The sequence below is a fragment of the Psammomys obesus genome, unplaced genomic scaffold (assembly GCF_907164565.1).
Source record: "Psammomys obesus unplaced genomic scaffold, mPsaObe1.curated_primary_1811, whole genome shotgun sequence".
NCBI lineage: Eukaryota > Metazoa > Chordata > Mammalia > Rodentia > Muridae > Psammomys > Psammomys obesus.
Window position 1 is genome coordinate 30,466,898 of NW_026596073.1, and position 12,726 is coordinate 30,479,623.

The following is a 12,726-nucleotide window of genomic DNA, read 5'->3' on the forward strand; positions in this document are numbered from 1 at the left end:
CACACACACACACACACACACACACACACACACACACACACACACACAGTATGGGTTTTCAAATGTCTTAGAAAGAATTCCAGAACCTTCAGTTCTTTCACATCTATGGTTCCAGACCCATCAACATCGAATAAGTCAAAGGCCTCTTTAATTTCTTGCTTTTGGGTGTCATTCAATTCAACTTTTGCTGCTTTTTTCTTCCACTGGTCTAAAGTCATGTGATAGCTGGATGCCTGAAGGAGGACACACAGGGGTGAAAACAGTATAACTAGAATGAATGTATTCAAGTGTCCCATTTCCTTTCACAGAATGAGCTTAAATGTCCTTGTTAATGCTTTTTTATTACTACCTCTCCCATCTTTTGAGACAGGGTCTTCCTCTGCAGCCAAGCCTGGCCTGGGACTCCTGCTCCTGCCTCTGCCTCCTAAGTATGGGTATTAATCTCTTGATGGAAAGTGTGGTGTTCTTTTTTCTCTTAGATTTTCCTCTGAAAACTAGAGCAGTTAGTCTTATCAGGAAAAGTATTAAGAGCACATGTGTGCTCTTCAAACATGTAGCACAGTGCTTGCTGGGGAATGCTTACTCAAGCACAATCCTCTCCCACTCTCCACTAGCAAGTGCCCTACACCACAGAAGCACAAAGTGAAAAACCACGTTTTTGGTGAACAGCTACTCCACGGGTCTGGATGAGAATGTTTGACCAATTACGGGGATGCACGGAACGTGGAAGACAGGGGCCTTTCTGCTGTCTGTTTCTGTCATCAAGCTGGGCCACAGAGCCGCTGTGATTCTTCTCTCTGGAGGTGGCCGTGGATCTAAGTGTATCTGTTTGTATGTTTGTATATGTTTTTGGCTATGGTCGCTGTAGGTTCTTCCCAGAGCCTAGGGCAGCCACCTGAGCCAGGATTTTCTCAGCAAGAAGTCAGAGGCCCCTTAGCTATGTGTGGCCTGACCTGGTGGACCCCTGCCTATCAGGAGAGGCAGTGCCCTTCTTCTCAGTGAAAGATCTGCTGGCCCTGCTGATCAGCAGTCGCCGACTAGGTGCCGCGCCCGCCCGTCAGCGGCTGAGCTGATTAGCCCGGTGAGGGCCAGGGGCTTTCGTCAGCGGCTGAGTTGATGGCCCGCTGGCTACGGTGGCCCGAGCTTGATGGCCTCTGCGGCGCTCGCCTCCCTGTCCGGAAGCCCCTCAGCCTCGGCACCTGTCCCGGCTGCCCCAGGGCAGGGTCTCTTTATCGCGGGGCCACCCCACCTGGACTGCAGGGGTCGGTGGATAAACGGAAAGGGAGTCCCATCCCTGAGCCCTGGCTGAGTCACTGAAGTTATCCAGGGATCCTGACACGAAAGGCAAGAAGCTGGGAAGCACACCGGGGTCCTACAGCACTCACCATGTCCCCAACCCGCGCCCCTGCCCGCGCCGGCGCCGCGCAACGGCCGCCCTCCCCTCCGCGGCGCGCGCTCGGGCCGGCCCGTTGCTAGGGCCGCGCTCCGAGCGTGAGCCCGCCCACCGGCTTCGGTGACTGACGGCCCTTGTGGCCAATGGAAAGGAAAAGAGTGCTCCGGGCGCGCGGAAGGCGCGGCGGGGACGGCCGGGTTCCGGCGCCGAGGGGAGCTGCGCGCGGTGAGGAGGGTCTTGGGCCCCGCGGGCGGAGAGGGCAGCGAGGGTGGGAGCCAGAGCGCTGTCCCGCGAGTCCGACCAACCGTCCTGCGGCCTTCCCGCCCCACGCCGCCCGGGTGGGGGCGTCCTCGCGGAGCGCCAGCCCGGGAGCGGGGACGACGGGGGCTCGCGGAGCTACGTCTGCCCGTGTATCGAAGCCGCCGCCGCCGCACCCCGCAGGCGCCCCCGGTTGTAACCCCTCAATCTCCTTAGGCCCCTGGGGAGTAGGTAAGTTTATCCTTAGGGTGGAAGCCATTTTTCCTGCCTCGGGTTTTCCCAGTGAGAACTCAAGTGATGTCAGTTCGTACTTTGCCAATGAAGTGAAGTGTTAACTCACTTAACTACAATCTGTTGGCTTTTCAGGCCGTGTATCTCACCTGGGAAAGTTACCCTTGGCCATTTCAAAGTCATGTTTAACGCTCGCTGAAACCCAGAAAAAATATACATATATATTATCTTAGCCATACATACATGTACACACGCACTCACACAGAGCTTAATTACACCTTTTAGGCTTTCCTGAATCTCATTTGGTCTGATAGCTATCAAAAGACTGCCAAAATTGGTTTTTGTAAAAGTAAAACCAATTTTACATCACTTTGACTTAGGAATTTGGATATTCTAGTTCAATTTTATTATTATTATTTTTTTTTAATGTATGTGCTTATTTTTTATTTTATTTTTCTGAGAGACTGGGCCTCACTATGTAGCTTTGGCTGTCCTTGAACTCACTATATAGACCAGGCTAGCCTATGCCAAGCTCAAAAAAAAAAAAAAAAAAAAAAAAAAGGTAAGTTCAGATTCTAGATTCTAACGACACCCCAGCCTTGAAAAGTGACTTCTGCTAATCCAGCAAGATAGTAAAGCTGTACACATTTTAAACTACCAGATTTATCCAGGGCATTCTACTGTCATACACTGTGACAGCTACTGGTGAGCCTGAAAGAAAGTGAGTAAACAGTAAATATTTGATTTTTTTTCAGTTGATCATTTAGTTATGTTTTCATTTTTTTTTTCAGAGATAATTGTAATTATCATTTGAAGGAGGAGTCCCCTTTAAAAGCAGTTAAAGGGCCCTAACTAAGGGATCCAAAGGTACTTGGAAGAGGAATCCTAACAGTGACATCTGTTTGCTCCTTTAGTGTACTCAAATTTGGGATAAGGAGCCACTTAAATATTTATTGAATGCCTGGGCTAAGGTGTCAGGCAGTATTCTAGGTTCTTGGGGTATCTCAGTGGCGGAAATCGTCACGTGGGAAATACACTTCAAGAGAAAATGATGGCCTGTACATATTATAATACATGTACTGTGCTCAGTTTGTAAAGTATGAGAGGATAAAAAGAAAGTAGAGCAGATAAAAAGTATCTAGCATATGGAAGCCCTGAAAAGGAAACTTGGAAAAGGTTTTAAAGATGTTCTAAGGTAGTAGATGTCTTGGAGTGAGCATTACAGAAAGAGGGATGCTTAGAAATATTGAGGTAGGGAACATGCCTTGTGTATTTTAAAAGCGCAAAGGAGCCCTGAGCAAAGGAGACTAGACAGTCAGGAAGGAACAAGTGTGGGTGTGAGTGCTGGGACACGGCCTTTATCTGAGTGAGTTAGAGAGACTGTAAGATTCTGAGCCTAGAAGTGAGAGGGTGTGGCTCACTCATATAGGAACTTCCTGTGCCAGACAAAGGAGCAAAGACTATTTTCTGAGAGGCCTCTAAGCAGTGGAGTGTTATGGTTAGATTATGGTGTTAGGAATAGACTGGAGGTGACCAAACTTGGCTCTGATGAGGAAAATCCTAGCTATACCCATCAAGAAATACAGAGCTTTTAAATATAACTCCTGAAAAGCATGTGTGAGTGTTCAAACTTGAATATTTAGCCAAAATGAGATACGATCAAAACTTCTGAAATCAACACCCCATTTAAATAATGCTTCTCTGTGCTCCCATTGCAGATAGAAAGTTAAGGACACGGGAATCCAACAAGTAACGAAACTGACCTGATTGTGGGAAGTCGTTAGTGCCAGGCACAGCACAACAAAAGTCAGGTTGTGTTAGTGCACCGCCAAGAACAGTTTCAGAGGTAGCTAATCACTTTTGAAATTACCCATTTTCCCATCTTCTTTACTGTCATTGCCTTTTCATACCCAACCTATTAGAAAATGAGGCATTCTTATTTTGAGTTTGTGTTAGTGATAGCCAGTTGCAGCCTCTTCAAAATCATTTAGTACTTGTTCCCACATTAGGGATGCTAAGACAATTTTTCAGTTATTACTCAAACTTGAAATAGATTCTTCAAATGCTAAAAGACCTCTTTTGAGTATTAATTTTTATATCTCTCGTGTATGACTTTATAGAATGTTGAAATACATCCTTTTTTGTCTTTTGTAACATAATTCAATACAGACTGAATTTGAAATACCTGTGAGTTTTTCCTGTTGTTTTGGGTTGTTTTCCACACAGTATATCTTCTAATTTAATCATAATCTGGAAAGGAGAGCATAAGCAAAACTGAATACCAACTCTCCCACCCCCACCCACATAGGCAAGTTAGGGGTTTCAGTAAGGCTTAGAACAAGCCAGAGGATTTGAAAGAGGGAAATGAAGATTCTAAAGAAGAGAGGCCAAGTTGCTGTCACACTAGGTGGAAGTGAAGCAAAATGGTGATTCGGTAATTAATAGCATGAACTTGGGTGGTAGTTTCTTGGGGTTTTACCTTTGACTTAATAATTAGGACATTTTGTGCATGTTACTCAGTTGTCATGCTTAGTTTTCAAAAAACAGGTTGATCATTTCAGTACCGACCTTATATTTTTGTTGTGCTTTCATTTGTAATACATGGCAAATGTCTTATATAAGGTAAACTCTCAAATTTTGTTAGTAATGAAAAAAAAAGCCACACTTTTAAACTTGTCCTTTCAAAAAGATTTTTTTCAGTTAGATATTTATGAAGAGAGAAATAGATCACTGTCTCCAATATCAGCTTATGGCAAATTACAAATATAAATGTAAAGAAAGGAACATTTAAAACACAAATTTCCTGCCATCAAACTTAACAGAAAGTTGCAGTTTTTATAGCAGTATGGTATTAGCACAAAATGATTACTTTGTCCAATGCAGTTGAACTGACAGCCCAGAAATAAACCTATGTATGTATAACAAGTTAATTTTTGATAAAGGCACTAAGAACATGCAAGAATAGTTCATTCAGCAGGTGGTACTAAGACAGCTGGATATCCACATGTAAAAGAACCTTTGCCTCACACCATGTGTAAAAATTAGCCCCACATCAATCAGTAAGCTAATAATGTATAGAATTCTGAAGAAAACATATGTATGACCTTGGATTTGATAATGGATTCTTAATATACCACCAAGAACATGACAAACCTCAATCAGTAGAGTCTTTCAGAGGCCCTCTATGTTAGGCCTGTTCCCTGTCATCTCCTGCTTATGATGTCTATTGTGTTTGTCCTTCTGAATGAGAATTGAGCATCTTCCCTAGGGTATTCCTTGTTTAGCTTCTTTAGGACTGTAGATTTTAGTATGTTTATCATATGTTATATGGTTGATATCCACTTATGAGTGAGTATATACCATGTGTGTCTTTCTGCTTCTGGGTTACCTCACTCAGGATGATTTTTGCTAGTTCCCACCATTTGCCTACAAATTTCATGATTTTCTTTTTTTTTAATAGCTGAGTAGTATTCCACAGTGTAAATGTACCACAATTTCTGTATCTATTCCTTGGTTGTTTCCAGATTCTGGCTATTATGAATAGAGCTGCTACGGCCTGTGAAAGACTCCACTGATCGAGGTATCGAAGCAGAGGCTGAGACTCATAGCCAAACTTTGGGCAGAGTGCAGGGAATCTTATGAAAGAAGGGGGAGGGGATAGAAAGACCTGGAGGGGACAGGAGCTCCAAAAGGAGACCAACAGAGCCATAAAAACTGAGCTCTGGGGTCCCTGAAGAGAATGATACCCCAAACAAAGACAATGCATGGAGAGAACCTAAAACCCCAGCTCAGATGTAACCCATAGACTCAGTCTCCAAGTGGGTTCCCTAGTAAGGGGGGCAGGGACTTTCTCTGGCATGAATTTAGTGGCTGGCTTTCTGGTCACCTCCCCCTGGGGGCTGCAGCCTTACTGGGCCACAGAAGAAGACAATGCAACCAGCCCTGATGAGACCTGCTAGGATAGGATAGGGTCAAATAGAAGGGGAGGAGGACCTCCCCTATCAGTGAACTAGGGAAGGGGCATAGGGAGAGAAGAGGGAGGTAGGGTGGGATTGGGGGGAGATGAAGGATGGGACCACAGCCTGGATGCATATTGAATAAATTGTAATAAATGATAATAATAAAAAAATTTTAAAAAGAACATGAGCAACAATGTCAATAAACAAATGTTATATTTTACCAAATCTAAAAACTTATGTCAAAATGCATTATTAAAACAGAAAAGACATCCTGTAGAACGATAGCTTGTACTTGAAAGTCAAATAGGGGAGGCTCCTCAGTGTTCATAGGGTAATGGTTTTAAGACTCCACTGTGGAAACTAAAGTCCACAGCTTTATATAAAATGGAGTATTTAAATCTAGCCTACACACATACTAGGTATATGTTATCCTTAAAATTAATATAATAATAAACTAAGGAAATGTAAATGCTAGATTAATAGTTAGGGGGTTTTGTTGATTTAGTTTAGTTTTTTGTTTTGTTTGGTTTTTGTTGTTGTTGTTGTTGTTGTTTTTCGAGACAGGCTTCTCTGTGTAGCCTTGGCCATCCTTGAACTCACAGAGATCTGCCTACCTCTAACTCCCTGAGTGCTGGGATCACAGGCATGGGCTACCATGCCCACCTAGGTTCATAGTTATTACAATACATTGTTTAAGGAATGATGACAGGATATGTTATATGTTCACTACAGGTACTGCGTTTGTTTTTGTGTTTTCCAAATATAGTCTATCAGCAGCTAGCTGCATCCAGGTGTGTGAGATGGGCTTCTGTTGTAGAGGGTTTACTGTCTGACATGTATAAAGAATTCTTTTTTTTTTAATAATTTATTTAAATTTTATTTTATGTGCATTAGTGCGAAGATGTCAGATCCCTTGGAATTGGCATTACAGACAGTTGTGAGCTGCCATGTGGGTGCTGGGAATTGAACCTGGGTCCTTGGAAGAGCAGACAGTGCTCTTAACCACTGAGCCATCTCTCCAGCCCCTATAAAGAATTCTTACAACTCAACAACACAAACCTTTAAAAATATACTCTTAAGGTAGGTAGAAAACTGCAGTAGGCATTTCTCTAAAGAAGATATACAAATATCCAGTAGGCTCAAGACGTTTAATATCATTAGTCATTAAGAAAATGAAATTCAAAATCACAATGAGCTATCTTTTCACATCTGCTAGGGTGGTTATAATTTTACAAAAGCAAAAACAAAATGATGAATATACTAATGGCTGAATAGTGCTGTCATACACACAAAATTCATATCCACCCAGAATATGATTTTATTTGAAAGTAGTCTTTGTAGACGCAATTAGTTAAGATGAAGTAATTCTGGATTAGGGTAAGCTGTAAATCCAATAACTGGTATTGTAATTAACAAAAAGAACAATTGAAACAGGCAAATGTTACAGTTATGCAACTAAAAGCCAAAGAATGCCAGGAGCAACTAGGAGCTGGGAGAAGGAGGAAAAAAAAAGAAAAAAGATAAGTCCCTAGAGTCCTGAGAGGAAGCACTGCCCTGCAACCTCATCTTCTTGAGAGTATGAATGTGTGCTGTTGTAGCCTCCTGACAGTTGTAATTTTGAGTAGCATCCCTGGACAACTAATGCAGTGAGAATGTGGAGAAATCAAAACCTTTGTCCATTGCTGCTCGCAATGCTCTACTGTTTGGAAAAACATCTGGGTAAGACCCTAAGCTAATCATAGGATTACCGTATGGCCCAGGAATTTCACTCCTAGATTTACAGCTAAAAGATTTGGAAGCAGGTTCAAAGACATACAGAAATGTTCACAGCAGCACAAGCACAGTAGCTAAAAGGTGGAAACAACCCAAGTTTCTATCAGTGGATGAATAGATAGATAAAATGAGGTACACACCATGGAATATTATTCCTCTAAGAAAAGCAAAGAAGTGCTGATCAGTAATCTTAAAGGAACCTCAAGATACACTAAATAAAGTACAGAAAGCTCACATATTTCATGTTTCCATTCATATGAAATGCTAAGAATAGGTCAAAACATAGAGACTGACAGCAAATTAGTAATTCCCAATTACTAAGGGGACATAAGAGTTACTGCTTAATTTTCAGATTTCTTTTGTGGCTCTTAAATCTTTTGGAGCAGGGTAGAGATGGTATTTATACAACATTGTGAATTTCATGTAAATTGTATTCTTTAAATTAAAATCACTTAATTCCATCAAGATTAGTAGCTTTATAAAGTAAGTAAGATGAAATCAAAGAAAGGCAAAAGATTTGAGGATGTGATGTATGGAATGTGTGAAACCATTGATAAATAGAATTTAGAGTTTAATAGGGAGATACAGGAGAAGGAGGTGAAGGACAGAAAAGGTTAGACCAAATTGATGATCAATCTAAGGATTGTTTAAGTAGTTGAGTCCTAGAGTATATTCTGATGTAATCAAAGAATATATGTGAATATATTGTTAAGTGTACATTATGTAAGATTGAAAATTTCATTGAAAAAGAGGACTTGAGACAGTTCATATTGTCTAGGCCTGCCCATCCTTTCTATGTTAGTTAGTCCTTGAAAACCTGTAGGAAGCTATACTCTGTAGGAATAGTACCTGTCCTTGATCCTAAAAATTCTGTTGACTATAGTGGTCTTCACCTTCACAAATGAATATAGCTAGTTCAGAAATAAATTTACCAGAGTTATGGTCCGTATTAAAAGATATGCAAAAATCTGAACTGTTTGCTTTTTTGTATTTAAGACTTACAAGATTCTGATTTAAAATGTTCAAAAACTCAGGTCTTATAGTATCGCTAATATTAGCCTTAGTCCCTTACCTAATTGAATTCATACCTCCCAAGGCAGTAGTTTTATTATAGATGGTTTTTCAGTTAGAAACCATTTAAAAACTTTTTAGTACTAAAGTAATAGTCTTTCTCTTGGTGGTATTCATTTCAGATATGACTTCTAAAATATTGTTCTGAATAATTTCATTTGCTTTTGGGTCTCCCTTTAAATAGCAGACTTTTTCCTTCATAATGCAATCAATTATCCAAATCTTTTTCCCCTCTGTCTTTATATTTCATAAAGTATTCTTGGGTGGCTGCTCTACCTTCAGTCTGGTACTTAGCTAGCCAGTCCAAACTTACCAGAATGGTAATATAGCGGCACACACATGAAACTGCTGGGCACTATTCTGAGTCCTCATACTAGCTATGAAGTAGCTTCTATGATTAGTCTCATTTTCCAGATGTGTAAACTGAAGGGCTAACCACCTCAGGCCCTGGCTTCTCAACTCAGAAGTACAAGCTTTCAACACTGTATCAAATGATTTCTTAATCTTAACATTTGTGGTTCCCATTATAGGATAAAGCGTAAGCTTCTTGACATAGTATGAAATGATCCAACATATAACATAGTCCTTCATGATCCAATTCCTTCTGTTCTAGAGCCTCAGGGCCTTGTCATTTGTGTTATATTCCCTTAACTCCAGACTTGTTTGTATAGCCTCTAGTACATGGTGCTTTTCCCATCTCGCTCAATTTGTACATTCATTACCACCCCCTTCAACTTGCTGACTCAGTTCACACAAGTTTCCCTGTACATGACGTGATGGAACTTGCCTGTAAGTCCAGCGCTCTCAAGGTGGAGATGGGATGATCACAGATTAAGACCATCCTGAGCTATGTAGCCAGACCTGGCTCAAAAAAAATTTTTTTGACTCTATGTATTTCAAGTCTTATTCAAGTTTGTCCTCTGTAAACCCTACTTGTTGCCTTGAACCCCACTCTATTTCCTCTGCCATGTGGAGTAATCAACCCTCCATACCCTGCTCCCCATGCCCTTATCGTTTATGTAACTCTTCTGTATCATCACACTGATCACATGTAATTGAAACTATACCCAAATGTGTGAGCTGTGTCTTCTTCACTGTGTAGCAGTTGTCATCATGAATCACTCTGAGTAAAGTTTCAAGTATTTGTTTATTTGCAGATAATTATTCATGGTGATGGCCTACAGGGTCATAAACAAAAGAAGGCATGTGGGACTTCAACAACTTTCATCATTGGCACAAACAGGAAGAAGTTTCCTAGGTCCAGTAAAAGCCACCAAGTTTATTACAGATGCAGAGTGTCATGAAAGTGTGTTAATCAGCTCGACAGTAAGGCTCCTGGAAGGTTTGGATTTAACCTGTGCAGTGGGGTACCTTCTCAACGAAGCAATTGAAGCACAAAAGAGCATATATAGAATTGGAGCCAGCACTCTTCTGTTTCTTGTTGGTGCGTGGAGCAGCGCTGTTGAAGATTGTCTCCATCTGGGTATCCCCACTACAGTCATAGTGTCAGTAATGTTGGAAGGCTTGAACTCTTGCATTGAAGCAGTAGTTTCCCTTCAAGTACCTATATACAATATATTTGACCACATGGACAGCATAAGTACAGGTTACAAACTTGAAACAGTTGATGTCAGTTTATGTCCTTTTCTACAAGTCCCTTCAGGTCCTGGGTCTTTACAGGAAAAACATGATTTCAAAGATGTTACATCGCAGTTACTGTCCACTTACAGTCTTTCTGGGGGACCTGTTAAATCACCCAAATTCTTCAAACCTAGGGCTAAGTTTGAAACAGATAAAAGCACACCACAAGCTCTGAAAAACAGTCTACACAAAGATTCCTTCTGCAGGAAGTCAGTACTAACTCACAGTAGGCATTTTAATAGGATAGACAGTAGCCACTGTTTAAGCAGACCTGATGGGTTTCTAGACCGACATGGATCAGCTCCCCAGATTTTTAGATGTAGTGATTTGGTGGAGTTAGCAGTTGGGTTGAGCCATGGAGATCACAGCAGCATGACACTGGCTGAAGCAGCAGTGAGGCTGCAGTGGCAGAGTGTGTGCCTGCAGCAAGCCAGCTGTATGGCAGCATTTGTGTTTGATATTTCAAGACTCCTCACGTGCTGTCTCCCAGGCTTACCTGAAGCTTATTCTTGTGTGTGTCTCGGATATGTCACTGCTGTACCCATGTCTAGTATTACCCTGATCAAGGAATTGCAGGATCAGCCTTTCCGGATGATTCTCATTGAGGGTGACCTCACAGAGAGTTACCGCCATGCAGGATTTAATAAGTCTGTAAATATTAAGACCAAGTTAGATACTGGGGAGCTTCCAGAAGATAGTGCAGAGGAACTGTGGACAAACCAGGTGTTACAGGTGTTAATCAAGTTCAATGTGAACCTCATCTTGGTACAAGGAAGTGTCTCTGAACACTTAACTGAAAAGTGTATGCACAGTAAACGGCTAGTCATTGGGTCAGTGAATGGCAATGTGTTGCAAGCGTTTGCAGAGGCTACAAAAGCAGTGCCAGTATCCTATGTTACACAAGTGAATGAAGACTGTGTGGCCAGCGGGGTGTCTGTGACCCCCTGGACAAGTCCTCATGATATAAACAAGAGCAACAGAATGACAATCTTGGTATCAGCAGAGGGAATTAACTTGATTACAGCAGTACTCACTAGCCCAGCAAGTGCTCAGATGGAAACCAAGGAAGACAGGTTCTGGTCTTGTGTATATCGTTTATATCATGCCCTAAAAGAGAAGAAGATCTTCCTTGGAGGTGGTGCTGTTGAATTTTTATGTCTTAGTCATCTTCAAATGCTTGCTGAGCAATCTTTCAATAAAGGAAACAGCGCTTGTTTTGGATGGCTTCCTGATTCTTCCTCTTGGATGGCCTCATCGCTTTCAGTCTACAGACCTACTGTGCTGAAGTGCCTGGCAAGTGGGTGGCACGGATTCTTGTCAGCTGTCATGTGTAACACTGCCACTCACCCATCAGCAGTGGAAGCCAGCACATTCATTCAGCATCATGTACAAAATGCCACCGACTCTGGCTCTCCTTCATCTTATATCTTGAGTGAATATAGTAAACTAAGTAGTGGACTTTTTCATTCAGAGATTTCAGATAACCTGGAACTGGTTCCAAGAGTTTATGATACTGTTACGCCAAAGATTGAAGCATGGCGCAGAGCATTGGATTTAGTGCTCTTAGTGCTTCAGACAGACAGTGAAATAATTACTGGACTTGAACACGCACAAATGAATTCACAGGAATTAGATGGAGTTTTATTTTTGTAAAGTTATCTAAACATTTGATAAATAAGTTGTCATATTAAATTTTAAGGTGTATGTGTATTTGTGTATGTGTACATACACATGAATGCGGGTACCTGAGTAGGTCAGGAGGGCATCGGGTCCCCTGGAGCTATAATTATAGGTGATTGTAATCCACCCAGCACAGGTCCTGGGATCCCAGCTGTGCAAGAGCAGCAAACACTCAACCTTTGAGCCATTTCTCCAGGCTAAATAAAATTGTATGGTCAAATCATAGTGTGTAAATTACTTTTGCCAAGAATAAGAGTTGATGTCTATCAGGAACTGCAATTTTGTGTTTTGCCCTATTACTAAGCTAACAAATTAGCCTATTATTATTTCACAGGTGCTGTAGGATATGCAAGACACCCAAATCAGAGGCAAAGAGCTTTTGCTATCAGAGTGTTGTATTGATTTTGTCAGTTTCTTGGTTTTTCTGTCCCACCAAAGGAGCACAGAGGGCCGGTGGCAGGACCCTGAACAATGGATGTTCTCTTGTAGGAGAGGAACACTGAACTTGCGATGTTCATTACTTAAGCAGAAACCCACTTATTTGTCCAACAGGAGTGATTACACATCCTTCACCACTGCTTAAGTCAAACCAGCCATGGATGTGGGCTAGGTAAAGATTGGTCAAGGCATTATATTACTGGCATCTACATTAAGTATAGAGATGCTGTTAGTTACTTTTCTATAGTTGTAATAAGACACAATGACCAATGCAACTTATCA

General features: G+C 41.6%; 2 protein-coding genes across 5 annotated transcripts in view; one reads left to right on the forward strand and one right to left on the reverse strand.

The window, feature by feature from the left end:
- The window catches only part of LOC129690398 (centrin-4), a 3,390-nt gene extending 1,946 nt beyond the window's left edge, over positions 1 to 1,444 (reverse strand). The window contains exons 1-2 of the mRNA XM_055626085.1: positions 1,386 to 1,444; positions 87 to 233 (exon numbers count right to left, since the gene is read on the reverse strand). Coding sequence (XP_055482060.1) covers positions 87 to 233; positions 1,386 to 1,388 — 150 coding nt within the window. The 5' untranslated portion in view covers positions 1,389 to 1,444. The remainder of the gene's footprint in view (positions 1 to 86; positions 234 to 1,385) is intronic.
- Positions 1,445 to 1,565: 121 nt separating this feature from the next.
- On the forward strand, positions 1,566 to 12,220 carry Bbs12 (Bardet-Biedl syndrome 12). Of its 4 annotated transcripts, none has more exons than XM_055626188.1 (3): positions 1,584 to 1,618; positions 3,601 to 3,728; positions 9,843 to 12,220. In XM_055626188.1, the coding sequence occupies exon 3, from the start codon at positions 9,853 to 9,855 to the stop codon at positions 11,977 to 11,979; it is 2,127 nt and encodes a 708-aa protein (XP_055482163.1). In that variant the 5' UTR covers positions 1,584 to 1,618; positions 3,601 to 3,728; positions 9,843 to 9,852; the 3' UTR covers positions 11,980 to 12,220. The 4 variants fall into 4 exon arrangements, with proteins under 4 accessions (XP_055482164.1, XP_055482163.1, XP_055482161.1 ...); XM_055626186.1 differs by having other exon boundaries at positions 1,593 to 1,882; XM_055626189.1 differs by lacking the exon at positions 3,601 to 3,728 and having other exon boundaries at positions 1,566 to 1,618.
- The last annotated feature ends 506 nt before the right edge of the window (positions 12,221 to 12,726 follow it).

What these genes read in the sequence shown, in the direction of transcription:
- Bbs12 (XM_055626189.1), top strand. Translation starts at nt 9,853, where the DNA reads ATGGTGATGGCCTACAGGGTCATAAACAAAAGAAGGCATGTGGGACTT.